The 25,337-nt window shown below is 43.2% G+C and overlaps 4 protein-coding genes across 4 annotated transcripts; 1 reads left to right on the top strand and 3 right to left on the bottom strand.

Moving 5' to 3' along the window:
• Positions 1-4,911: 4,911 nt before the first annotated feature.
• LOC308144918 (sialin) lies at positions 4,912-13,399 on the bottom strand. The gene is made up of 11 exons (XM_080516204.1): positions 13,290-13,399; positions 11,540-11,691; positions 10,664-10,881; positions 9,939-10,172; positions 9,676-9,850; positions 9,253-9,371; positions 8,456-8,617; positions 8,199-8,331; positions 7,843-7,990; positions 7,607-7,697; positions 4,912-7,141 (listed from the first exon to the last, which is right to left on the bottom strand). Exons 2-11 carry the CDS (start codon positions 11,631-11,633, stop codon positions 6,959-6,961), a joined length of 1,557 nt encoding a protein of 518 aa, XP_080372330.1. The 5' UTR covers positions 11,634-11,691; positions 13,290-13,399; the 3' UTR covers positions 4,912-6,958.
• A 413-nt stretch (positions 13,400-13,812) lies between these two features.
• On the top strand, positions 13,813-15,529 carry mycbp (MYC binding protein). Its single transcript, XM_080516420.1, has 5 exons — positions 13,813-14,084; positions 14,366-14,438; positions 14,543-14,591; positions 15,047-15,176; positions 15,327-15,529. The coding sequence occupies exons 1-5, from the start codon at positions 14,070-14,072 to the stop codon at positions 15,369-15,371; spliced, it is 312 nt and encodes a 103-aa protein (XP_080372546.1). The 5' UTR covers positions 13,813-14,069; the 3' UTR covers positions 15,372-15,529.
• Positions 15,530-16,433: 904 nt separating this feature from the next.
• On the bottom strand, positions 16,434-17,939 carry gja9b (gap junction protein alpha 9b; the record flags this gene model as incomplete). The annotated part of the gene is made up of 1 exon (XM_080516211.1): positions 16,434-17,939. One exon carries the CDS (start codon positions 17,937-17,939, stop codon positions 16,434-16,436), a length of 1,506 nt encoding a protein of 501 aa, XP_080372337.1.
• A 2,494-nt stretch (positions 17,940-20,433) lies between these two features.
• Positions 20,434-24,871, bottom strand: srsf10b (serine and arginine rich splicing factor 10b). Its single transcript, XM_080516409.1, has 6 exons — positions 24,756-24,871; positions 22,658-22,956; positions 22,060-22,166; positions 21,758-21,929; positions 21,600-21,653; positions 20,434-21,515 (listed from the first exon to the last, which is right to left on the bottom strand). The coding sequence occupies exons 2-6, from the start codon at positions 22,819-22,821 to the stop codon at positions 21,299-21,301; spliced, it is 714 nt and encodes a 237-aa protein (XP_080372535.1). The 5' UTR covers positions 22,822-22,956; positions 24,756-24,871; the 3' UTR covers positions 20,434-21,298.
• Positions 24,872-25,337: the final 466 nt, after the last annotated feature.

The following is a 25,337-nucleotide window of genomic DNA, read 5'->3' on the forward strand; positions in this document are numbered from 1 at the left end:
CGACGATACTTGTACCTGAATTAGAGGCTTTAAATAACATTTTTATTTGTACCGTCGTCAAGCATCGTCAAGTCCCTTTATCAACATTCATACTGTATTTGTATCAAAGCATTTGTTCTCTCTTTGTTTGCATGGGAGACACGTTTGATCCGCTTCTTGTTCAGACCACAGGAAACATCAACACACTGTTGACTAAACGTTACCAGGCAGGTCAGGTGTAGTAGTAACAGCCCATCAATAGTCGGCTTGTCTGTGCACCGAAACTAAGCTGCCTGACAAGAGACAAACAATGCAAACTCTCTCTCTATATAAGTGTGTTTTAAATAAATATATTTAAAGTAATGTTGTTTAAAAAAAAACTGATAAAAGACTGAATATATAAAGTTTCTCAGCTAATATTCATCAGCATTTGAAGGAAACAAAACAATTTTGATTACAAATCCCCACAGAAAATGTACAAAGTAAAGCAGTAGCATTGCTTCGCTCAACCAGCTGAACGTACCAGTTGATTGTGGATGAGAATAACTGGTACAGTATTTCCCTGAGAAAGTACTTCACCAACCATCGAAACCTGGAGCTCAATGTCCAGGGTGACGTAGCTTTATGGCCTGTGGGACCTACTTTTCTCCCTATTAATTATCAAGATCTCACAACCTTTGCTGTCGTAATTTCGGTCATGGACTGAAGCTACGTTCATGTGTTAACTCATGAGTGTTTACGGTTTGAGCTACGCAAGACAAGCTTTGACAAAGTTTCCTGATAAAACATCAGAAACCGAAGAGAAAGTCCAAACTCAGTCTCGGTCAATAAAACTGATAACGTCTCACCGTTTGTCTTAAAGGGACACCACACTGAAAAACCCAAGTGTGTGATTTGATATATAGGTTCTTTCCCCGTGTCATCCCAGATAGACGATTCCCAAATAGATGATTCCCAGATAGACGATTCCCAGACAGACGATTCCCAGTTAGACGACTTAATATAATAAGTGAACTACATGTAACATGTCAGTGACCTAGGATGAATAGTAAAGTATTTTTACACATAAAGACACAGTTTAAAATTGCGGTGGCAGAAGAATAAGAAAAAGAAGGTCGGACTAAAAACAATTAGACGACTTAATATAATAAGTGAATTATTTGTAATATTTTAGTGACTTAGGATACAAATAATACATTTATTATATCAAATCGTGTAAAGATTTTTAATCCTTGGTCACTGAAATGCTACAAGTAATTCACTTATAAGTCATCTCACTGGGAATCGTCTAACTGGGATGAAACCTCTTTCCCAGTGTCTCGAAATGCCTGAATGCAGCCTTTTTAATGTTTGGATAGTATGTCCTCTGAAGTTATCTATATCATGCATAATTACATTTTCTAAAGTTTTGTTGGAGGGATTGCTCTCTATTTAAAACTGCATATAACCTAAATTTATCCAGGATTTTAATTTGAGCCCAAATCAAAGAGAAAAATAACCTTTCATTTCACAAAGTCCAACACAACACCACTATATAAAGTAATAAAGTTTTAGTAAAAAACATCATTACTTGTTTTGCATCCATTACAAGTTTGAAATGGAGCAAATCTATTGGCATTCTTAGTTAAAAAGAAGATTCCACATTGTAATAATGACCGTCATGTATTCATCTCATATGTAAAAAACTATAACATGCAAACATTTGCCTGACAATAAAATAAATAAATAAATGGAGTGTTCCTTTAACTATCTGGTCATTGTTTGTGTCATTTTTATTTGTTTTTTTTTGAACAATAAAAACAATTTTCAACAAACTAGCAAACACAGAATTTGTGTTTCGCACATGAAAACCTGTCAATGAGCAAAGTACAACAGCTGTGATCTTATTTCAGGAACGAACTTGAAGAGGGCTGGGACTGAGAGGGAGGGAAGTACAGTGTGTGTGTGTGTGTGTGTGTGTGTGTGTGTGTGTGTGTGTGTGTGTGTGTGTGTGTGTGTGTGTGTGTGTGTGTGTGTGTGTGTGTGTGTGTGTGTGTGTGCGTGCGTGCGTGTGTGTTTTAGGAGAGAAGAATGTGATTCAACAGGCCTACTGGCAGTGAATCCCATTCAACACGTCATTGATGAGTCATCCTGTATGAGCAGTAGTCATGGCAACGGGAGAGCTAGACATTAGATAGATAGATAGATAGATAGATTTTTAATTGAAAAGTATGAACTCATTTTAACTAAAGTTTTTCAAACTATTTCACGAAAGAGGGACAATCATTCAGAATCATTTTACATAATTGGTCAAGAGGACTGAGGAATCACAACCCTCCTGATTTTAAAGAATAAATAAATGTACAGTGAAATTAATAAATGATACAAATACAATAATAATCTGGTTTCAGTAGGGTCCTCCTGCACTTTCAGTGGTCGGACCCTAAAAATACAGAATCAGAGAGGACAAAGGTGAAATTAACACAAAAGGATACAAAATAAATATAAAATGGAGAAACAACCACAAATCCTTTTTTCATGGTGTGTCCTTGGTAGGATGACTTGTGGCGTGACACAGAGTCTGTATATTCTTTTAAATTATATGTGTGAGGAGAAAGAATAATTTTGAATGATTTTTCTTCATAACCACATTTAAAATCATTGCTATAATTTCAAACTATGAAGGTTATCAGACAAAACCAGTGATCGGTGGCCGGCTGCAGATTCGTGGTACATCAGACCGTCTTCATCTGCCAATTTTACGAAACTTAACTGCCCGTCTGTGTGGGTGCAGAAAAAAAAAGACTGGCACTGATCTATATCAATGTCCTTAAAAATTCCACATGTCCAGTACTCACTTCTATATCAACAGTTTCAAGGTAAATCAGCCCGAAATGCAGTGTCAGCGTCTCACATGCAAACCCAGTCTGCATCAGAATGTCAGTAAATGCAAATAAAATGCATTTGTAACAAACTGCACTGAGTAGTCTTTTTACATTTACAAGTATCACATCCAGACTATCGTCTGCATTTCCTTTGTCTCCTTTGTTTCTTCAGTTGCAAAGAAGGCACAGTTATCACATGCAGCTTCCAGGGATGAGTGACTACAGAATATTTCTTACAGCCCTCTCAGGTTCTTGTTGCAGACCTGCAACCAGGTCTTTGTGCTGTATTATTGTATCTGACAATAAACAGAAATTCAACCTTAATCATTTGGTTTTGTGAAGGGGGTGTTAAAGAGTGTAATGCAAGAAACAGTGTCAGCAACATGTAAAATGATTCATGTGTTTTTTAGGAATCAAACTGGTTTAAGGTGCTTTGAGTGTGTAATGAAGTAAAATTATGAAGATCATACAGATTGCTTCATATATTCAATACACATTTTTGTTATGAGTTGGGATCCAATAAGCACATTTGCATTCACATGAAAAAGTAGTTCTGGTTGAAAAAATGCCCTGTAAAAGTTTGTTTTGCTCCAAATGAGCCCAAAGGAAGTAACCTCACTTAATATATTCATATTGTCAAACTTTAATAATGTATAAATATGACATAAGCATAACCAAAGAACTTTCAATGATATCTAATATAATGTATTGCAATAATCTTTTATATGGAAAAAAAATAGTTGTATATGTATGAAGTTAGTTTACTGTGCTACTTTTAAGTCTTAAAATGGGAAAATCCCTAAGTGAGCCGAGAACCTTATTCACAAGTTAGAAGCCTAAGAAACAGTATTTGTACAAGCCAGTCGGTTAAACAAGACGTATCGTCTTCAAACCGTGTGGGATTCATGCCAGCTAGTGAAAACTAAATACCTTGAAACTTAAAACTTTTATGGGAGAGGGAAAAAACGAGGGATTTAAAATAAAAATAAAAAAAAAGGAAAAGGGGAACACAGATTATTTCAAGAGGGACAATAATTGCTGCGGCACCGCACCGGTAGGCGTCACGTGAACATCCGGGTCACTCCTGGAAAGTCTGATGCAAGTTCCAATTGTGTCGTGTCAATCGGGTTCCGCCCTCAGAACAAATAGTTCCAGTCCAAATAAAACTAACACAACTTTCAACCTATTTTTCAGAATACATTCTAATCATATTCATTCGTCTGTGTTAATAAACAAAAAAAACGAATTTTTTACGCCAGTCCCATCCTGCCCAAATAGTTTAAAAATATTTCCTCTTAAGTTTTCTGTTGTGATACTTTATTCACCGCTCCAACACTCATACCCTACATTTAATTCTGAAACGTACTGGAAATTTTTGCTTTAATCAATTTCAATTGAATACATTTTTTATTCGCTTTTTAACTTATTTATATATTATATTTATATGGTCAACTCGCAGATCAATGCTGTGTTAAACTGTGCTCTTGTGCCATCTAGTGGCAAGAAAGTGCAACAGGCCAAAGACAGATTTAAAACATTTATTTACAAAGACAGGACAACAAATTTGTTTTGTAATTCAAGAGCTCAGCAGTGGTTTACATGGTGGTCCAGTGGTTCGTCGTCTGGTCCCACACAGGAATTCACAGTTTCTAAGTTTGGGGTTATTTCAGTGCAGAACTTGCATTTGAATTTCTTTCCTTTCTTTGTTCAAGATCCTGCCTTCAAGGTTAACGCATGACTTTACAAATGGCTGTAGATGTGCACGAGTGCGAGTTTGCACTGTAGTTTAAGGAGCTAAATCCAGGTCAAAAGGTTTGTTCATTTGAAAAGAAGAAAAAAAAAGTGATTGACATTTTTGTTTGTTTGAAACTTATCTTGAATTTCAAAACTAAAAATTGTTTATATACACTTTTCAACTCTGAAATATATTTATTTGTACATTTTAGGTGATATTTTTTTCAGTTGCAGGTTTAATATTTTCAAATTGGGATGTTTTCTTTTTTCATTGCCTTTGTTCACGTTCACATGATTGATACGAAAAAAAACAAAAAAACAGACAATTTTAAAATCAGGTGCAAATGTTTTTAATTTTTTGTTTCCCCAGTGCATAAATCTGCACAAACACATGATACAAATATTTGTGGAATCAAAAACAAATCTGTAACAGAGGAATTTGCACTCTGGAAATACCGTATTTTCCACACTAATAAGGCGCACCTAAATACCTCAAATTTTCTCAAAAGGTGCCGGTGCGCCTTATATATGGAAGAATTGCTCTACTTGAGACTGCTATTTGACAGCTGAACAACCAGAAGCTTTTATTTTGACAACTCTGACTTCACAATCAGATCTTCAGAGCGAACGACACTCCACACAACACATTCATCACTCATGGTTGCAAACCAACATTCTAACAAACCAAAATAAACTAGATGAAATAATTACTCCCTAAACTGGGGAACAAAAACACAGCATAAACACAATCAACACAACACCAAGCCCAACAATAACCCACAATAACCTCCAACAACACAAAACATGAATTTGTCGCTGCAAGGCATGATGGGACATCATGCCTTGCAGCAACAAATTCATCCTGAGCTCCTCAGTGCAGCCGATAGAAACTCCCATAATTCATTGCAGCTGTTTGTGGTGTTTTAAATGCAATTATTGGGGGTTAGATTTGGTTTGTGGTGTTGGTAATAATTGTGTTGTGTTGTGTTTTTGTTGCTTAGTTCATGTAGTTTAGTTTATTACCGGTAGTTGTAAATTATGTCAATCAATGTAGGTGTGCCTTATAATCTGGTGCGCCTTATAGTGCTTGAAAAAAAACGAGTGCTTTCACATGCACCTCGTTTAAGTTTCTTCATGTAAAACAACACATTATGAAAACGAAATTGCACGCAAAACTTAAAATGGTATATAAATTATTGCATCCTTTCATAGACGTCAAGTATTTACAATCACAGCACGCTGTGAGAGAACAAACTGCATGAGTTTTATAATTGCTTCGTATTGAATCTGCCATTACAGGTCGTTTTGTGCCTGAGGCTTCACACCCCTTAACTCGAGAACGTCATTGAATGTAAAGGCATTTGGTAGCTTTGTCTCGGTTTAAAGTGCAGCTATTGGTCCAAGTGGACAGTCTGCAGAAGTGGTCAGGAAACACAGAGCTGTAAAAAAAAACAGCAGCCGGACGCCACTCCTGCTGAGTAAAGTGGTTGCATCTACAAAAGCTGTAAAACTTTAAAAAAAAAAAAAAAAAAAAAAAAAAATCACCTTTTTCAATGACATCTTAAAAAAACAACAACCTAAACATACAAAAATAAACAACTTCGATTCATTTTGGTCTCACCCTTTGGGCCTAACGTGAGGCGAATGCTACAAATCTCACCTGTTAACTTCTGCTTTTTTTTTTTTTTTTTTACACCAGGAAATATGTTTCCTGTTCTTTTCCAGGCTCGTGTGCATTTTAATCGTTGTGATGAAATATAAGACCCAAACATATGAAAGAGGGTAAAGTTTTTGTTGCGTATATACCATCATGTAAACATTTGCTTCCGTACATAAAATTAGATTATAGTGATAAAATTGTTGTTTTGAGGAGCAGACTGTTCATAAAAATGAAGTATAGAGGTGCCTATAGAAAACAGACCTAAAAATATAAACTACATCGATACCTCTTTGCTCAAACTATCATAAAAAGTGACAGTCCTGAGCTTCATGTGAAAACGTTTGGTCTTTAAAGTTGCACGTCTGCTCAGCCTTTCATTACGACGAGAACAACAACAACAACAACAACAACAACAAAAAGTGCTGTTCACGGAGACCAAAGTGTCCCACGTCCTTCGATTTCACAGTAGAAGACAACAATTGATTGTCCAGGTCCCGTGATGTCAAAAGTGCAGTGTCTTCACTCCCGTTGTCTTAAAAACTGCACGTTTAACGTGCAGTTTTTAAGACAACGGGAGTGAAGAACTGCACTTTTGACGTCTTAAAAACTGCACGTTCGTCTGCGACGGCGGGACGTTGATTTCTGAATTCCCAGAAATCAAGCGAAAAGGACACTTCTCTGGTTGTTTCTCATCCACACCTGTTCTGCCGCTGGTTCGTCTTTAAGTGATGATCTGCGAGGCGACGGAGTCGCTCCTCTTGCGGTCTGCGCCGGCGGCCCTCTCCTCCTCCGTCTCCGCCCACGGCTGGACCTCGCCGCTGCCCAGGAGGGTGTAGAAGACGGCCCCGCTGGCGTTGATCCCGGCGGCGACCCAGAACACCTTCTTCCAGCCTGCCAGCGTGTGCTGGCGACACAGGGGGGGGGGGGGGGGGGGGGGGGGGGGGGCACATCAGCGGGGGGGGGAGGATCCATCACGCCGACGGTTTACGATGAGCGGAGGTGACCTCAGTTCTCGTGTGTGCACTTTTGAATTTTACGTAATTTCTACTCCAACTTGCTACTTTTTACAATCACGACACGACGTGTTAATTCATCTTATAGTTTGTCTTAAAAAAAATCTTATACGGGTAAATTCAATCAGCTCGCTGAGGCAGTAAATGCCTTTCAAAGATAAGTCGTATCATGAGTCGTCTGGTACTTTAAGCAGCGTAACCTTCTTTCTCCTCTTCTTCTGTTCAGCTTTCCTCGCCTGCTCTTTGTCCCTGAACGATCTCAAAGCTGGACATCGACTCACTTCCAGACTCGTTTCCTTGCAGTTCGACTTCCTTCACCTGAACGGAATTCAGAGAATTCCTCACGAGGTACTCACGTCTTCGGTGAAGTAGCCGGTGGCGATCGGAGCCACGACGCCGGGGATCGTCCCGAACGTGTTGGTGATTCCCAGCAGGAATCCGGCATATCTGCCCAGGAAGAGAGAAGACAGAATCAAAACTCTACGCTACTTCTACAATCAAAAACACTCTACAGCTTTTTTTGCTACGACTTTTATCAGATCTTTAATGGCGTCTTTTCAAATTAAGAGACCGTGCTGGCGGCGGCACGCACCGAGGGGCGATGTCCATCTGGTTGATGAAGACTCCGGAGGCGCTCACGCCTCCCGTGGTGGTGGAGAGCGTGAGGAACGTGACGGCGAGGATGGGATTGCAGCCCGAGCAACTCACGGCCGCCAGGAAGACGGAAGGCAGCAGCAGCCCTGTGGCAAGGGGCGGGGACAAAAAGGAATTTTGAGTCATATCTATTTCAAATTCAATAGAAGAATCTTAGAAGACGCCGCAAGGAAAAAGCGCTCAAATTCTAGGCATTGCACACGTACATGTCTGGAAATGAACCGTAGAATGTAAAAACGTCATGCTGCCATTTACACACAACTGAGGACGCGAGAGCAAAGAACGCCGCTTCACCTATGAGCGTGAAGAGTTTGCGTACGGCGGTGACGCTGAGGACCTTCTTCTCGATGAGGCTGTCGGCCACGACGCCCGACGCGACGGCGAACACCCAGGCGCCGAGGTACGGCAGCGCAGACAGGAACCCGTTCTGACGGGAAGCACAGAGGCGGGGAGGAGGAGGAGGAGGAGAGAGGATTGTTACATTTTTTTACAACAATAAAGCTGCAGAGTGAAATGGTCAATATGTGTAAAAGGACGCGCCGGCTCCTCACCGACTTCAGGTCAAAGTGCAGGATGTTGTCCATGTACGTGGGCAGCGAGGTGAGCAGGGCGTAGTACGCCCAGTTGGAACACATCTGGGTGATGATGATGGCCCACAGGGGGACGGACAGCAGCATGGACAGCAGGGGCAAGGACCAGCCGTGACCCATACCCTGCAGGAGGAGCAGCAGGTCAGTGAGGAGGGTCTTTACCTCCTCAAGACAAACTCACCGAGCAACACAAGGGGAAATGAAGAAGGAAGCCCCGGAGGCATAGAAACGACCAACGACAAACACAAACATGAGAAAACTGTGAAGAAATGAAAAACAGAAGTGCGATAAAGGAAACGAGGATTTCAAACGGTGGGTGGACTTTTTGAAACCTTGAGAACAAGATGACGTCATTGCATTTTATGATCACGATTAAAGCTCAGAGAAATTATTGAATGTTGATTTTTCTGTCCAGTAAAGCACAATATGAGGGGCTGAGGTTCGGGTTCTTTTTTTTACGCGACAAAGTGATGATTTTGAACAGTTTCTGGCGTTAAATGCTTTTATCTGGGATATTTATTGTGATATAATGTTCAACTGCCAAAGGTTCTTTCCTCATGGTTTGGCACTTAAGCTTTTTTAAAGTTGAATAATTAGCATTTTAATCACATTACCCTCAAATTTTTACATTTTTATCATAACTTCTTCATCCCCGTGATGTCCACGTTGTTTTGTATTTCTGAAATATCTGCGATGTAGAGAGACACACTGAGAAAACACCAAAGTCTTTCAACGTCTTGTTTGCGTCTCAGGCGTACCTGCGGTCCGAGCGACTTTACGATGTAGTCTCTCTCCTCTTTGCTGATCCGACGATGCGTCCGAGGATCATCCGACACCAAAACAAACCAAAACACGGCCCAGAGGCAACCGGCGCCACCTGAAACAGTCACAGTCTCGTTTACTGACACGAATGAGCAAACATGAAAGAAGGAAACAGGAAAGAGAAGATTTAAACGTACACATTTTAATGGGATTTTTATCACAGTGACGAAAACATATCATCCAGTTTTACACCTTTTAAATGGGCTAAAATAAGCCTTCATTGAAAATGTAGATCAAAGTGAGTATGAAATCACAAATTATATGTAAATCTCTCCCCCAGTCACCGTTTCGTCCCACATGGAGGCTCAGACTTTTGCAGCCGCGTGTCTAAATGGACGTTTGCTTAGTTTCTCGCTCACCACAGAGGTAGAAGACGGCGGGCCAGCCCAGCATCTCGCAGATGTACCCGGTGAGCGGCAGGGCCAGGAAGGCGCCGAAGCTGGCCCCGGACGCCGAGAGGGTCATGAGGCGGGACCGCTCCAGAGGGGGGGCCCAGCGGGCCCATATGGCCATCATGGCGGGGAACGTCACACCCTGCGGGGACACAGAGGGTTTTTTTTTTTCTGTGTGATTGGTGTTGCGGGCGTTGCGGGCGTCCCCCCCCCCCCCCCCCCCCACCTACCTCTCCGAAGCCCTCCAGAGCTCGCAGGGCGAACAGCCAGTAGGATCCCCAGGAAGCAGCCAGCGGGGTGAGCAGGGTGAGGCCGGCCGTTCCCAGGATGCCCAGGCCCAGAAAGACTTTCCCGCCGTAGTGGCCGGCCATGTACCCCCCCGGGATCTGGGTGCACAGGTAGCCGAAGAAGAAGGCGCCCAGGAGCCAGCCCTGAGTCTCCGAGTCCCACGGGTACTGGGGGACCTGCGGGAGAGGTGGATCGGCTCGTCACGGCAATATTTACTAGTCAATTATAAATAGTGTGACAGTTTACATACCAGAGCTACACAATCATGGAGAAAAGTTCACTTTTGATGCATCAAAACGACTCAACACATCTCCGACTACAGATTAAGATTCTGTTTATCGTCTTTGAGATGATTTAAAAATCTGTGCATTAAAGGCCTGTAGTGGAAATATTCTTTCATAGTCAGGAAATATTAAAAAAATTATAATAAATAGTATATCTGGGGTGAAGTGCAGTGAAAATATCTCCTGTTTCGCCTTCAGAGATTGCATGTATGCAACTGTGTGTCTATAAAGTTGGCGTTCACCGGCCCAGTGATCGGCGGAGGCTGCGTCCAGCCTTTGTCTTTACAAAATCAGCCGGAATGGCGTCCCGGCTGTCGTCCGCCGCGGACCACCCGGGTGGTCACGGCCCTCAACACCTTCAAAAGTCAAGAGAAGCGTCTCACCCCGTCCGGCTGCTGCATAACGTCGCTGGTGTTCTCCGCCCCCGACGGCGGCGGACAGGCGTGGACGACGGAGCTGTTCTTGGACGGCTCGGCGTCGGTGGCGTTCGCCATGGCAACCATGGCCACGCTGAGGTTGACGCGGAGACCGTAGACCACGGAGAAGCCGAGGAACATGAGGACGGCCAGGTTGAGGCGACTCGAGCAGCACTGAGGGGGAACTGGAACCACAAATCACATTTTTTCATTAGTCGACTGAAAATACACTTTTTTTTTTCTTCTTTTTAAAAAAAAAATCAAAGCTGAAAACCAATTTTTTTTAGGTTGGCTTTTAACTCTGTCTAGGTCAGTGTATTTATTCTGTATGCTTTTTTTTAATGAATTTCTGGAAGGCTTCATCAACCTGCAGCACCGCCGCACCTCCCACAGTCAGCGCCTGTGTTTTATGTATTGTTTTTATGTATTATTCTTGTATTTGTTTCTTAATGTATTGTTTTTATAGCTTTGTTGTAAAAAGCACTTTGGGTACCACTGGGTTACTGTAAAGGGCTATACAAATAAAATTTGATTGATTGATTGATTGATTGAAATGCACGGCCAAGAAAATGAAAACGATCACTGAGGATCTTCCAGGAAAAATCCTATGAGATTGATCCGACCATCTTTAGACTTTGATCCTTCTGCTGTATTTGAACTGTTGCATCTCTCATTGAAAAGCAAACTGGCGTCACCCGTGTTCTTTGGTGAGCTTCTTTGGCGTCTCCGCTGCACTTCCACCCTCTTTGTTTCAGTTTCATGGGACTCCAGTTAACCGGCAGGTGGTCAGGTACCTCTTACATACAGTAAGTCGCTCCCTATTGAAACACGTTTCAAACTTACCTGCGTCGTTCTCGATGAGCGGCTCGCTGTCCTCCATGTCGTCCGAAGCGGCGGCGTTGATGGAGTGGCCATCGGGCAGCGGCATGGCAGACATTTAAAAAAAACCGGGAAGATGTTGAGTCGATGGAGCGACGTCAGTGAGCCATGGAGTCCTGGAGATGTCGTCCGAGCCGCGAGCAACAAGGAATGAATACCAGCGCACGTGAAAGAGGATGTGAGACAAACGTGACAGATAAGACGAGAGGTCAGGTGACGGAGCTCATCAGCAGATTTACATTGAAATAGTTAAAGCCAACTACTTTCTTTGGAGCATGCTGACACGTAAATACTGAGACTTCCTGATTTCCACAGAGGCGTCAACCCATCTGAACACTGCTCAACAAAGAGACTCGGGATGGTGGCAATGACCTCTTGAGGAAACATTACAAACAGGTTGGATCAGTTGCTGAAGGGTAAAATGTTCTCAGCAATATGTAAATATTTAAGTAGAAAGACAATTTATTCTCAAAGGGAAAATATGTGGCTTTTGTTTTGTTGCCAATCAACCTCATATACAGTTTTATAACTTGTGGGAGAGAAGAAAATACAAGAGAAAGACTGAAGCTGAGGCTCCAGAGCCACTCGCTTTTCATTTTTACTATCGGTTGAAAGACTTTTGATGAAAATAACTCAAATCACTTGATTGCGTGTCATGTCACCTTCCTTATAAAAACACAACTTCTCAATATCATGTAGCCATGAAATATCAACTGATGTTTGAAAGAATTGTCCCTCTTTCTCATCAGCCCAGCTTTACTTCTCCACTACGTTTGTTTGTGAAGGAAGTAAAGAAACGAGAAAAGCTAGCTGAGTTAAATATAAACTTGAAGCTTGAATGCACTTAACTCCATTTTTTAATATGTCGACCTTCTGTTTGAACCAGTTATTACTATTTTTAAAGATTTGCGTAATATTTTGACTTGACATCATCGTCAACAATAAGGTAAAAAACATGTCTGCTGAAAGTATTCAAATAAGAATACTATCCTAAAATTACGGTAGCAAAATATAGTATAGAAATGATATACCAAAATTAAAATGCAGTCACTTATATTTGATTTTGAAGGTTATTGGAGCAAAGGCAGAGTGGCAAACTGTATGACATACTAATGTATAATATCAGTTATTGCCTGACCGCCTGTATTTAATCTTTTAACTGCTTTGTGTTCATTACAAAGCACGTTTACTATTTGGCAACACCACGCGACACAGGTCTGCATGTCTGTGCAAGAAAATGAGAGAATCATGAGAGCCCCTGGACTCATTTCGCTTCTCTGGGACAATTACTGCGTTATTGAACTGCCCATTTATGCTCTGAATCAATCTTACTGATAAAAAAGTGGATATTGACATGTAGAGATGAGATAATCTGACAGTGTCTCTTTGTTTGTTCTGTGACAAAGTAGTAACCTGCCCGGGCTGGACAATGTCGCTGTCAGGAGACGGATGGATGGAAACTTATCTTGTTTTCAACGACTTGCATAACGAGCGCCAACAAAAGGAAACAACACACAACAATGTAATGACCAAGACCTTTAAGCACACTTAAAAAAAGAAGAAAGCCCTTTCAACGTTAATAAAAGGATGATAAAGTTGATAAAGCATGTGTATTGTCACAGTTATTTACAATAAACCATAGCCGGTTACTTAACTATTCCTAATGCGTTACTCTTTAAATGAAATTTGTATAGATCATCTGGTCACGGCTTACCTTATTATTGACTGGGAACGGAAGACGCTGAAAGTACAACTACATTCAACCGGTCAAATCTATTGGCACAACACCGGCACAACAACAAAAAACCTGCTTCTGTTTTTTTTTCCCACCACAACCGGAGAAAAACAGTCACATGAGCGTCGCACTTTACATGCAACGATCTAAAAACACCTGGATGGGCCACGCCTCCTTTTGAGCTAGACCAGTAAAGCCCACGCTTATGTTATAGAGCTCCGTTATCCGGTGTCAACCGGAAATCACATGACAAAGTTTCGTTTCTCTTTCGTTGCCAGGTTTAGTAAAAATTACGGAAACTGTCATAGCACATTTCAATATGACCACTGACACGTGCAGCTTATATTTATAAATATAGATATATGTTTATTTGAAATAATAACCACCCATATAATGCATTTACGTCATATTTAAAATTGTAAGCAAATATTGGGCGTAAACGACAATGTTGTTGTCATCCACATTTGGCAACAACGCCACTTCCTCAAGTGAGCCTGGAACTCGCCGGTTGCTGTTGGTTCGTCATTGGATTGCTGAGAAAATGCGCATTTAAAGCTTCCAGCTTTTGAGACGACTCCGCATTAATGATTTTGTTCTTATTAACTTCACTTTGAAAAAAAAAAAAAATCCTCTTCCGTGTTTCTTCAGCCGCTTTCCTGTGTTGTTATGGCAACGGATTTATGTCTCGTGCGGGTCGAACCGTGCCAGCAGCTGTAGATTTGAGTTGATTAGCCAACACCTGACAGCCTTACAGCTGCCATGGCACATTACAGGGTAAGTACTTTTCGCACACTCGTCCCGCAGCCTTTTTGTCATTGTTATATTTTACTCTTCAAACACTTCGTAGTTAGACTTTCGACGCGCGTGCTAACGAACTAGCGTCGTTCCATTGTGGCTCGTTTACTTGGTGCCCGGGCCGTGAACGCACCACAAGCCGTCTCATTGATAACGTTATCCGTTTAAAAGTCACATTTCCAACTATTGGCACATATAGTTTTCAATTTGGCGTGTCTGCGCTGATAATTCACACATTGTCAACTGTGTGTGTGTTGCAGGCAACGGAGTCGAAGCGAGAACAATTCAGACGGTATCTTGAGAAGTCTGGAGTCCTTGCGACTTTAACCAGCGGTGAGTGGAGCCACGTTTTATCACCACGTTGTGCCTGTTAATGTTAATGTTTCCAGGGAAACCAGGGCTGTTTCGTTTCATAACTCGTTTTCTTTTTCTTTCAGTGTTGATGGCGCTCTATGAAGAGAACGACAAACCCAACGATGCCCTGGAGTATCCTCTCTTGATGCAAAAACCTTTTTAACATAGGAGTCACTTTATGCAAAATAAAAAAAATAAAAAAATGGATGAGCTAAAAAGTCACAGGAGAAACTTGACGCCCTGCACGACACAGTCCATCTATTACATCCCTGAGTTGCAGCGGGTGTGAAAATGCAGATTGGGCTCAGCTGGTCCTGATTCATTAAAATTAGAAAGGAATCAAATCTGGCTTTGAATGTCAAATTGGGTTAGTTTTTATGTTTCACAATCCAGAAAAGCTGGGAGCTGTAATTAAATTGTGAGGAGAGAAAACTATAACGTCAGAAAATAAGGCCTGTGGCAGGATAAATGGTTTCTTACCATTGACAGTCCTGTTAGGCATGAATGGTGAGCACAGTTTATTGTAACCTTTCTTTAGCTTTCGCCTCCAAAAATTTACTAAGATTGACTCCTGACCACGACCACAGCTTTATAAAGCTTCACCTGGGAGCTGCTGATATGGAGTCGGCAAACACCGAGGCGCTTCGTGTCGAGGTGGCCGACCTGAGGGAAAAGTGCAATCTGCTGATGGAAGAGAACAAGGAGCTGAGGAACAGGGTGAGACGGAGATCATGGACACACAACGTAGGAGCTGAGATGTATTGAGCAAAGCTTTTTGCATAAAGTGTGGGGAAAAATAGCCGCACGTGAAATGAAGTAATAATTATGCTGAAAAGTACAAACCATCTCTTTATTGTAATGTTTCAGCTGATGCAGTACGAACCGACGCCCGAGGAGGAGGCTGGAGAGTAGACTTTCTTTTCCTGTTTTTTGTTTGAAGTGAAGAAAGACACAGCTTAGTATGTAAATGTTTATTACATAATTATGGATGTACAGTGAGAAATCACTTGACTTTTGTTACAAAACAAGAAATGTTTGCTTGCTCAAATAAATCATTTTTTTTTCCTGATTAATAACGTGCTCCTTTTGGCGTATTATTAATTCTTAGTTCTTCAGTAACATTGGTTTGATATAAACTTCATGCCCGACTGTAAAATTAAAAAAAAAAAATCTATACAACACAGATTCAGAAGCTGCCGTTCACATGCCGAGGAGGCTGCAGTTGCATTTGAGGAAATGTTTATGTTCAGAGTGGGAATTGGATTTATCCAGACAGCATTAGTGATTCAGAAGTGGATGATTACATAACGGCGTGTAGCTGTCTGAAATGGCGTTATGGATCTGCGTTTTCCATTCCGCTTTGATCATTGAGTTGTTGCAGTGTGGAAAATCATTACAGGTTAAAGGATCCACGTGATTTAATCTGGAAATATGAGAAAAACAAAGTTCGGATTCGGCAGCAGGTTGTTTTTCACGTCACATTCTCACAACTCTAGTTCCAAAAGCAATAATCTCAACAGCATTCGATATCAAAGGCCTTTTGTGAGCTTTTGTCTGTTTGGATATATTTCAACAGTGTGATTTAGGAGACGTTCCACACAATTGTGGAAAAGAAATTGTGACAGAAATCTGACCTCCTTGAAGCAGAGCTTCCTTTTTTTGAGTGTTGTATTCTATATATTTTTTTTGCCATTTCATTTAAGACATTGGGCAGATCCGAGTATTGGTGAAAATACAACCGTTACTACTGCATTGTGGCTTCATTCAGTCCAGTTTTGTTGAGGACTAACACAGCAGCTGTGCAGAATGTGTATTTGACATGAGACGACTGACGCAGGATGTTACAGATTTGAAATTCCTGAGTCTTTAATTTTGAAAGACTCGGCATATTTTTTGAAAAAATATTTGGATTTTTCCAAGATTTAGCATCTACTGTACAAGTCGTCAGAAGTGCGAGTCTGAACGGTCAGTTTTTTATATCTGTAAGTCAGTGGGAGCTCGTCTGCTGCTGCCGCTGCTGGCAGCCGACACCCTGCGGTTTGGCGACGGGGTGGTGGGGCTGTTGCTCTCCCGGCTGTGTCGGGACGCGGAGCTCAGCTCGCCCACGGAGTCAGGGCTCTGCGATCTGCTCGACCTCTTGGTGTCCGATTTGGAGAGGACCCGGGCCCTGGGGCCCCCGCAGCCGCGGAGCTTCATGCTGCTGCTGCCGCGGTACGATTCCCCGCTGTCCGAGCCGGTCGACTCCATCACCGTGGAGCAGTTCCACGGCGGACTGATCCTCCGCGACTTCCTGGCGATGGCCGACAGCGTGGAGCACGAGGAGGCGTCCGCCACGGGCAGGGTGGGGTACTCGGAGATCACGCGCTCCAGGTCGTCGGGGTGCGGCGACGACGCCTCCCCGGGGTCGTCCTGCTTGTCCACGGGAGGCGAGCGAGTCTCGCTGCTGGTGTTGTTGGAGTTGCTGTTTTGCTCCGTGGGACTCGGCACGCCCTCCTTGCCGTCCTGGTGGCCGTCCGGCTTTGGGCCAGGACCTCCTTGAATCGGCACGAAGGCCGAGGAGGCGTTCAGGAGGGGGTAGTTGGGTCCGTTGCCCTGCTTCTCCAGCAGTAGCGTGTAGCCGCTCGGCGCCGTTGGAATCGTATTCTTGCGTCCGACTGACGTTCCGATGCAAACCTGATGCACAACCGAGTTCTTTTTTGACTTGTTGACATAATAGTCGTCCGCGTCGTCCTTGAGATGTGGCCAGTAGCCCAGAATGCACTTTTTGATCTTCTTGTAAGCCAGATGCATGATCTCCAGCAGGCTGAGGAAGAGGGAGAGGCAGGCGATCACCTGCATGAACATCATGAACACCGACTTCTCCGTGGGCCTGGACACGAAGCAGTCCACCACGTTGGGACACGGTTCCCTTTCACACTTGTACAGCGTGTTCAGGCGGTGTCCATACAGGACGTACTGTCCCATCATGAAGCTGACCTCCACCACTGAGCGGGTGACGATGTGGGCCACGTACGTGCACAGCAGGGAGCCTCTGAGCGGCGCCTTGTTGAGCTTCCCCTGCTCCAGCTGCCTCATCTCCTTCTCGATCCGCCTCTTCGCCTCCACCAGCTCCACGTCCACCGCCTCCATCTCCCGGCGCAGGGCCACCTTCTTGCAGTGGCGCTCCTTCTCCAGGGCGCGCAGCTGGTAGATGGCGTGGCCCATGTAGACCAGCGAGGGCGACGACACGAAGATGACCTGCAGCACCCAGTAGCGGATGAGGGAGATGGGGAAGGCCTGGTCGTAGCAGACGTTGCGGCAGCCGGGCTGCTCGGTGTTGCAGACGAAGTCCGACTGCTCGTCGTTCCACACGTCCTCCGCGGCGACGCCCAACACCAGCATCCGGAAGATGAACAGGATGGTCAGCCAGATCTTGCCCACCATGGTGGAGTGGATGTGGACCTCCTCCAAGATCCCGCCCAGGAAGTTCCAGTCTCCCATTTCTCACAGGGGGCGTGCTGCAACGGAGATCACGTTTTGTAATTGGCGCAAATTCTGTATTCAAAAAATACCCAATAAAACTTTAAGACATAAGTCAGGATGCAGGAAAACCTTTTCAAAGACATTTTGCTGGAGATTGAAACAATTTTTTTGTCTCATTTATAAAATCTTTTCCTGAAAACGGAAGCGACTGCACTGCAATCTGAGCTACAAAACCTCAGAATGACTGAGACTCTAAATAAGTTGAATATTTATTAGATATTTTAAGAAATGTTTTCTCTGTGCATGCAGGGATGTTTATTTTTTCTTGGCTAATCCGGCTTCGTGCTCCAATCCAAAGCTGCTGTTCGGGTAATTGGTGACTCTAAACTGCACATACATGTCAGTGCATGTGTGTGTTACTGTGTGTCTGTGTTGCCCCGTGCCCGACTGGTGACCCGTCCACCATGTACTTTGCTATTGACCTATTGTCAGCTCGGAATGCCTCCAGCTCCCCACGAGCGGAAAAAAAAATAAAAAAGAGGATGCTGGTGAGGTGGGCCGTCCTGGAACGGCTCCAGTACACTGTAATCAATGGTCTGCTGTCAGGATTCCTGCAGAGCTGGATGATAAAACTTCACCAGATTCAGGTGCAGTTTTATTGTGTTTCCATCAAGCTGGAGCAGAAAGGCTGATAATAAACCAGTCATCATCGCAGTCCAGTGTCCTGAAGCAGCTCAGATCTAAAAACAGGTTGTCCAGGACAATAGAACCACCTCTGGTTTACCGCTGTGAAGGTTTTTTTTTTTTTTTTTTAAATTCACAATGTGACTCAAAACATGTACAACAATCTTATTTCATTACAGTGGGCAGCTTTAAAAAAAAAAAATGCAAATAATGGAGAAATATCTGCTTTCATTCATGGAAAAGCTTTCAAACCAGTGTTAAAGTCTGAATTTATCCAACTTCCAGGTTAATTGGTGCAAATGTAATGAAATATAGGATTAACAGCAGATGAGAAAGTTTGAACTGTTGTTACTTGAGGAAATAGTTTTTAGAATACTGACCTGTTGTAATCATTTAGCAGCGCTGTACTCAAATACCGGGGAAAACACATGAAATCATTCTAATGTACAGTTTTGTTCAAGGAAAGTGCAAACGTTGCATCGCAGACGTATTTTACAACACTTGGCCTCACCTCTCATGGTGGATATGAAACGTAACGGTGGGAGGCCCTGGAGCACCAACGACGCCGCTTCCTGCCGTCCTACAGGCCCATCTTTGATCCACTAAAGATGAAAGGGAAACAACAAAGGAATCTCCACGCGGGCAGACATCTCCTCCTCCGCCGTATATAAAAGACAGGACATCACGAATGAGCCGTCCCTCGTCTGGCTGTCCCGTGGGTTATAGGCTGCGGGACGCCACCAGGGATCGATGTCCTCTGCTGCCACTTGCGTCCAGCAGTGAGTGGACGGCCCGTCCCCCGCCCGTCATTAAGGGTTTTAAATGTGCCGCTGGTTGAACCTACAGGACCCTGAACTCATCTGATCCTGTGACATGACGCTTGCAAAGCAGGACGCGGCTGCGCTGTGGGAGGCGGCGTCACGGACGTGATGGACGTCCTTCATCCTGGACCGGTGACCCGTTCAGGGCGTCTCCTGCTCTGGAGACTAAAGCTCATCAGTCTGTCGTACAGAACGTGGATGATGGTTTAGTTGCACCGTGTTCCTCCACATACTACAGATGTGTGCAAACAGGCATATTTACACCTATTAGTATTTTTATATATATTAGAGTCTATATTGAGACTCATTAATTTTACCGTTTGATGGACTAGTACCGAGCTGGATGAAGGATCTGATCTCACAAACCCTCCAGACGTCTCGGGTCATCTCGATTATTTTTGTGTTCCAGTTTTATGAACTAACTCAAACTCTTTCAGTTTTCATTTCATCATTTAGAAGAAGCTTCAGGACCGCTTTACATTTGAATCGTTTCTAATCGAAGATTTTTTCTTCTTTTGACAAACTCTTTTTTTCCATCTCAAATGTATTTTACTCTTAATATTCTTTTGTAAACAGTTTAGTTCCATTGCCTCTCTTCTAGTTGCTGCTGTGAAGCACTGAGCTCTCACGTTGCAATGCAGCAGACCCGGTTCGTGTCGCCGCCGTCTCGTATCATCTCATCCAGTCAATAAGCTTGAGAACCGAATCTACATATTATAGAAACATCAGAGTGGAACTATGTATTTCTGTTGGTTGGAATTGAGGGTTTGTGGCGTTGCCGCCTCTAGTTTGGGGGACAGATTTCGACGTGGCGATCAATGGGGCACGTCCGATTTCACGCTTGGCCGCTTCTTTGCCGAGTCTAATTTCGAGCCACTGTTCCATTAAAAGGAAATCAATGAATCTGAACTGACAGACTCTGCTGCTGTTCGGACACACAGAGCCACATCTGGAGGAGGTCTCAGTGAAGTTAAGCAACACGAAATCACTTCCACTGTTATCCCTTTATTATTCAAAATAACAGTTTCTTCCTACTAAAGACGGCTTCGACTAAAACATGCAGTGACACGACTCAATCTGAAAAACCATCAACAGTCGAATAAACACCGACGAGAAACGCCTGGTTTCTCCTCAGAACTGACATGAGAAATGGTGAATAAAATGCCTCTTTGAAAGAGTGAACTCTCAAGAATAAGAAAGGAACAAAATAATACACGTCACAAATACCACCCAAAAACAAGAAAAAGCACTTTTGAGGACCACGGCGTCTTTTCTATGTATTTTAGCAACTTGGTACGTGACAAAACTGCCGCCTCGTGTCCACGGCAGCTCCGGTTTTAGAAAATCCAGTTTAGAGTGATTTGAAAGAAAATCACCACGTGGAGTTTTCCATGGTGAGGTGCTGTTTGTAGGATTACTCGCTTCGACTGGATCATCAAGACACGCTTTTAAATAGATTGCAGAGACATTAGGAGACAGAAGCCGTGTGGTAAACCAGCAGCAGTGCAGTCGGACGTACGTGGTTCATTTTAAATGTGCTAAAACACAAAGAAACACCGACGGACCGGTTTCCCTCTGAAATACTGAACACGTGGAATTCGTTTTTGCAAAATATATGCATAGGGTTTGGAAACTCAGTAACTGTATGTATAAAAAAAAACATTCCGTTCAACCAAATATAGAAACCACCGTTTCTACTGGGAATTATTACCAAATCAATTTTACAAAACGGAGCCACAAAATAAAAGCTTTCTACAAGGAGATCAGTGGACGTTACATTCAGGTCAAACAAACGGTTTTTCTCAACAAAAGACCAAAGCTGGTCCATCTGACTTAACGGGGGTTAAAAGGAGAGGCCAGAGGGGCTGCTGCTTAGCGTCCTCCAGACTTGTGTCCGGCCCAGGACCGGGACCGGGACCGGGAGTGCGACCTGGATACGGACCGGGACCTGGAGGGGGACTGCGCCCCCCGGACTTCTTCCTCCACGTAGTGAGACGTCGACGCCGGGTTGATTTCCCCCCGCGGAGACCTGGAGCGGGAGCGGGAGCGGGAGCGCTCCCTGGACTCCCTCCGAGGCCGCTGCTTGTACCTGGAGACACACAGAGAAGGTCAGACGCTCCTCTGACCGCTGCCGCCATTACCACGCCGCACGCCTGTCAAGACGAAGGCTCACCTTTCATCCTCGCGGCTCCTGCTCCTCCCCCGCCCATAGACACGCCCACGGGACCTAAACCAATGAAGAAGAAGCAAAAACAAGGTATTTTATCAGTCAGTTTGAGGAAACAAAACGCCCTAAACGACTTGGTGTGAACAAGCAGGCGAGACACTCACTCGCGAGGACTCTCAGACCGTCTGCGGCGGCGGTCGTACGACGGGCTGCGCGACCGGTATCGTTCGTAGCTGCGGCTGCGCGACCGCCTGCGTCGGTGGTCGCGATCGTGGTCGTCATACCGAGAAGACCTGCCTGGGGAGTGCCTCTCCTTCGCTTTCATCTGGTTTGGTGCTGTCGCATTAAAGACATTTTTACTCGCCACTTGTGCAGGGTGGATATTTTTATATGTACAAAACCACGGGCATTCCAGGGAGAGTCAGAGAGTTTGGCGTAAATGGCTAAATAAGAGTCGGGCACTCACTTTTCCTGTCCCCCTGGGCAAACTGGATTTCAATCTGCCGTCCAAAAACCCACTTCCTGTCCAGGCTGTGGAGAGCATCCTCTGCATCGCGCACATCTTCAAACATGCTGCGTGGTTAAGGGTTTTGTTTGCTCCTTTCTGACTTGGCCTCACAAAATGTAAATACATTTTCTTTCTCACAAATGACTGAAGTCAACAAGGGAATTTGGTTTGCCCTCACAGAGGAAGAAACAAAAATAGTTGTCAGGTTTCACCAAGTGTGTTTGAGCGAGTCTCATCGAATCAGATGTTCAAACGGTTTTCAAGGCCTGGATTGTAGAGTAAAGCATATAAAAGATACTGCAAACAAGTGAGAAGACAACAGAAACATTAACGCTCAGTAGATTTTTTGTCAGATATAAAATATGAAGTGAACTCTTCAAATACATTCATTGTTTGTTGGATCAGGACAGTAAACAAACCAAACACATGAAGACTTGATTAAATTGTTTTGCTCAAAATCAAAATGTCATTAATGCCACATGGAAAGCTGATTTGGGTGTCGTGTCAAATTTGTGGATTTGTCTTGGGAGGATACAAAATAAATCAGACTTGTTACCTTTGCCCATGCTTGACTTTGAACTTCATCTTGATCTTTACACTCTTTAATCGACTCCCAGAGAGACTCGGGGGTTTTGCTGCTTGCTTTTTCCTCTTAAACCTCTTTTCCCCATTCTTTGCCGCCATTTCCAAGCTTTGTCTCCGTTCCCTTTTCCTCTTCATGCTTTACTTTCTCTTTTCAATCTTTTCCCTCCCTCTGATCCTGAAGGTCTGTGTGTCACTTGTCTTTACAGCTATTCTACACGGGTCTTTGTTACTCTTTGTGGCCGGTTCCACAACTGGATGCTTTTACATTTTCTGAAGCAATAACAGAGAAATATGTGTGTTAGATAGTCAATCAAATTAGGTGCAAAAAAAAACACAAACAAACAAACAAACAAAAAAACTAACAAAAAAGCACATCTCTGTTGAAAGAAAACCATTTGTTAGCAGAATCACAAAACGTTCAGTCTTATTGAGAAAGGATATTGAATGTATGCAAATCCTCTTGATTGACGCGTATAGAAGTCAAGTGGGATGTAGACATCTACTATCGGCCCATAGCGGCCAAACTCACGCCGCAAATCCTCAGGCCTGAACACCGTAAATACAAGTATGACTCAACTGACAGTCATGGGCAACTCTACACCTACATCATCAGCCAAGAACAGCAGCTGCTGAATCACATGAAGGGACAGTTCACCAGGAAACAGAGCGCCGCAGCTCTTACCTGCAGATCCAGCCGCTAACCAAACCAAAGAATCTGTTTGCTGCAGAGTTACAAACTGTTAAGAGGAGCTAGTGTTTGGTCTATCTTTAAAATGTGCAGTGAGAAAAGAGCAGCACGTGAAGTAAAAGCTGATGATCCGATATCCGCTCACATTTAAAGTAAAACTTCGGAGTTCCTTTAGTCACGAGGACAAACTGTTCCGACAATTTCATTTTGCCACTTAAATTAAAAAACTTGCTGATGACTCCTCGCAGTTTGCAACTCTTTAGGTCAACTGTTCCCTTAATGTATACGCAACTTTTTACATGCAATTCAGAGAAGTGCCACTTTAAGGCGGGAAACAGAAACATGACTGTTGCTTCATTCAAGGTTCATCACAACATCAAATGAAAGTGTACACTTTAATATACAATCAACAGGAGGCAGAAACACAAAGATTAAAGATTTAATTCCACTTCAAACCTTTAGGCAGAACTGTACTGTAGGATCAGATTAGATTCAACAACTGTCAACTGATTTTTAAAATTCTACATTATATGAGAGAGGAAGACTTCATGTAATATAAATCTACTAGGTGACGTGTTTCAAATTGAACTGGTAAAAATATAATTATTTGATATTATGACCTGATGCATTTTCTAGTCCGTCTTCCTACTGAAAGAATCAAAGTTTACTATGAAAAGTAAAAACAGCCATTATCAACAGGTTTTTTGGGCCTTATATTAATGCACAAGTAAATCAAAAGGATCAAACGTAGTTATATTTTGGGGTAATAATCCACATCTAGACAGTTTTTATGGCAATTCTTGTTTTCTCTCCACTGCACCTAAATTCACTTAAATTTACAGTTTAAGCGAACTTGTGTGCATTTCTTTTTTTTTTTTTTTAAACAAACTGGTTTGTTCATAACAGACGGATTTATTAAGCAACCCTGTTATTTGTTGGGTTTTTTAAATATTGTATTCGACATTAACGAGCAACATGTTTATCTGCAGCGTTTACTTTCATTGACGGGACTGGAACAGGTTTCAGCAAAGACGTTATAATGCTTAACCGAAAAAAACGTTTTAATCGTAGACCTGAAGTGGAGAATTACACACATTTGTTGCAGCTAATCCTTGAAAACACTGAACTCTCTCCAGTGTTGTTGTGTACGACGGGACGTTGGCTTGAAAACGTGCAAAAGCCTGAACAAAACCTAGTTACAACTCTCAGACGAGTTAAGTTCTGATAGTTCGAGGTGGAAGTACTTTAAATTACTGCCACATTGGTCGCAGCTGCAGCTTTAACACAACTTGAGGCTCCTCGAGGAGGCTAACGCTAGCGGCTAGGCTAACGTGAGGGGAGTGAGTTACTGAGCGATGAGCGGCGCGGTTGAAAGACTCACCGGGACTCATCCGAGATGTTCCTGACAAACAAAGACGCATTTGGGGGCCTCATGTATCTGGACATAGACTTTCACACCCTCCGGAGAAGAAATGTGTTTTAATCGAAACAGTGGAGGGGGGAAAAAAAATAATAATGCCCCGCGCATGCGCACTTGAAAGGCGCCTTTTCCTTCTTCGCACGACGAGCCAAGAAGACAGGGAAGAACCACAAGCGCCCCCTGCAGGTCAGAGTCAGAAAACCCGTTTGCGTTTCAAGGAATTCGGTTTGTTCACGTTTCAACATGGAAAATGATCAGAAACACCACGTGCTTTCACTGGAGGACAGTTGATAAAGCAGGGATGAGTTCAACCCAACAAAACATAAGGAGTCCGTCAGGACCACCCTGCATACAACATTAAAATAAGATTTTATTGTATTGCAGCATGGCTTCGCAGTGACACAGTGGTTAGTGTTCTCACCTCACAGTTTAAAGGCCTGTGGACAAATACCAGCTGGACCTTTCTGTGTAGACTTTGCATGTGCTCCCTCCATGTGCATGTGATTCTTCCAGATACTCCTAATACTAATAAGAGAACACAAA

Source organism: Blennius ocellaris (genome assembly GCF_963422515.1).
Source record: "Blennius ocellaris genome assembly, chromosome: 20".
Taxonomy (NCBI): Eukaryota; Metazoa; Chordata; class Actinopteri; order Blenniiformes; family Blenniidae; genus Blennius; species Blennius ocellaris.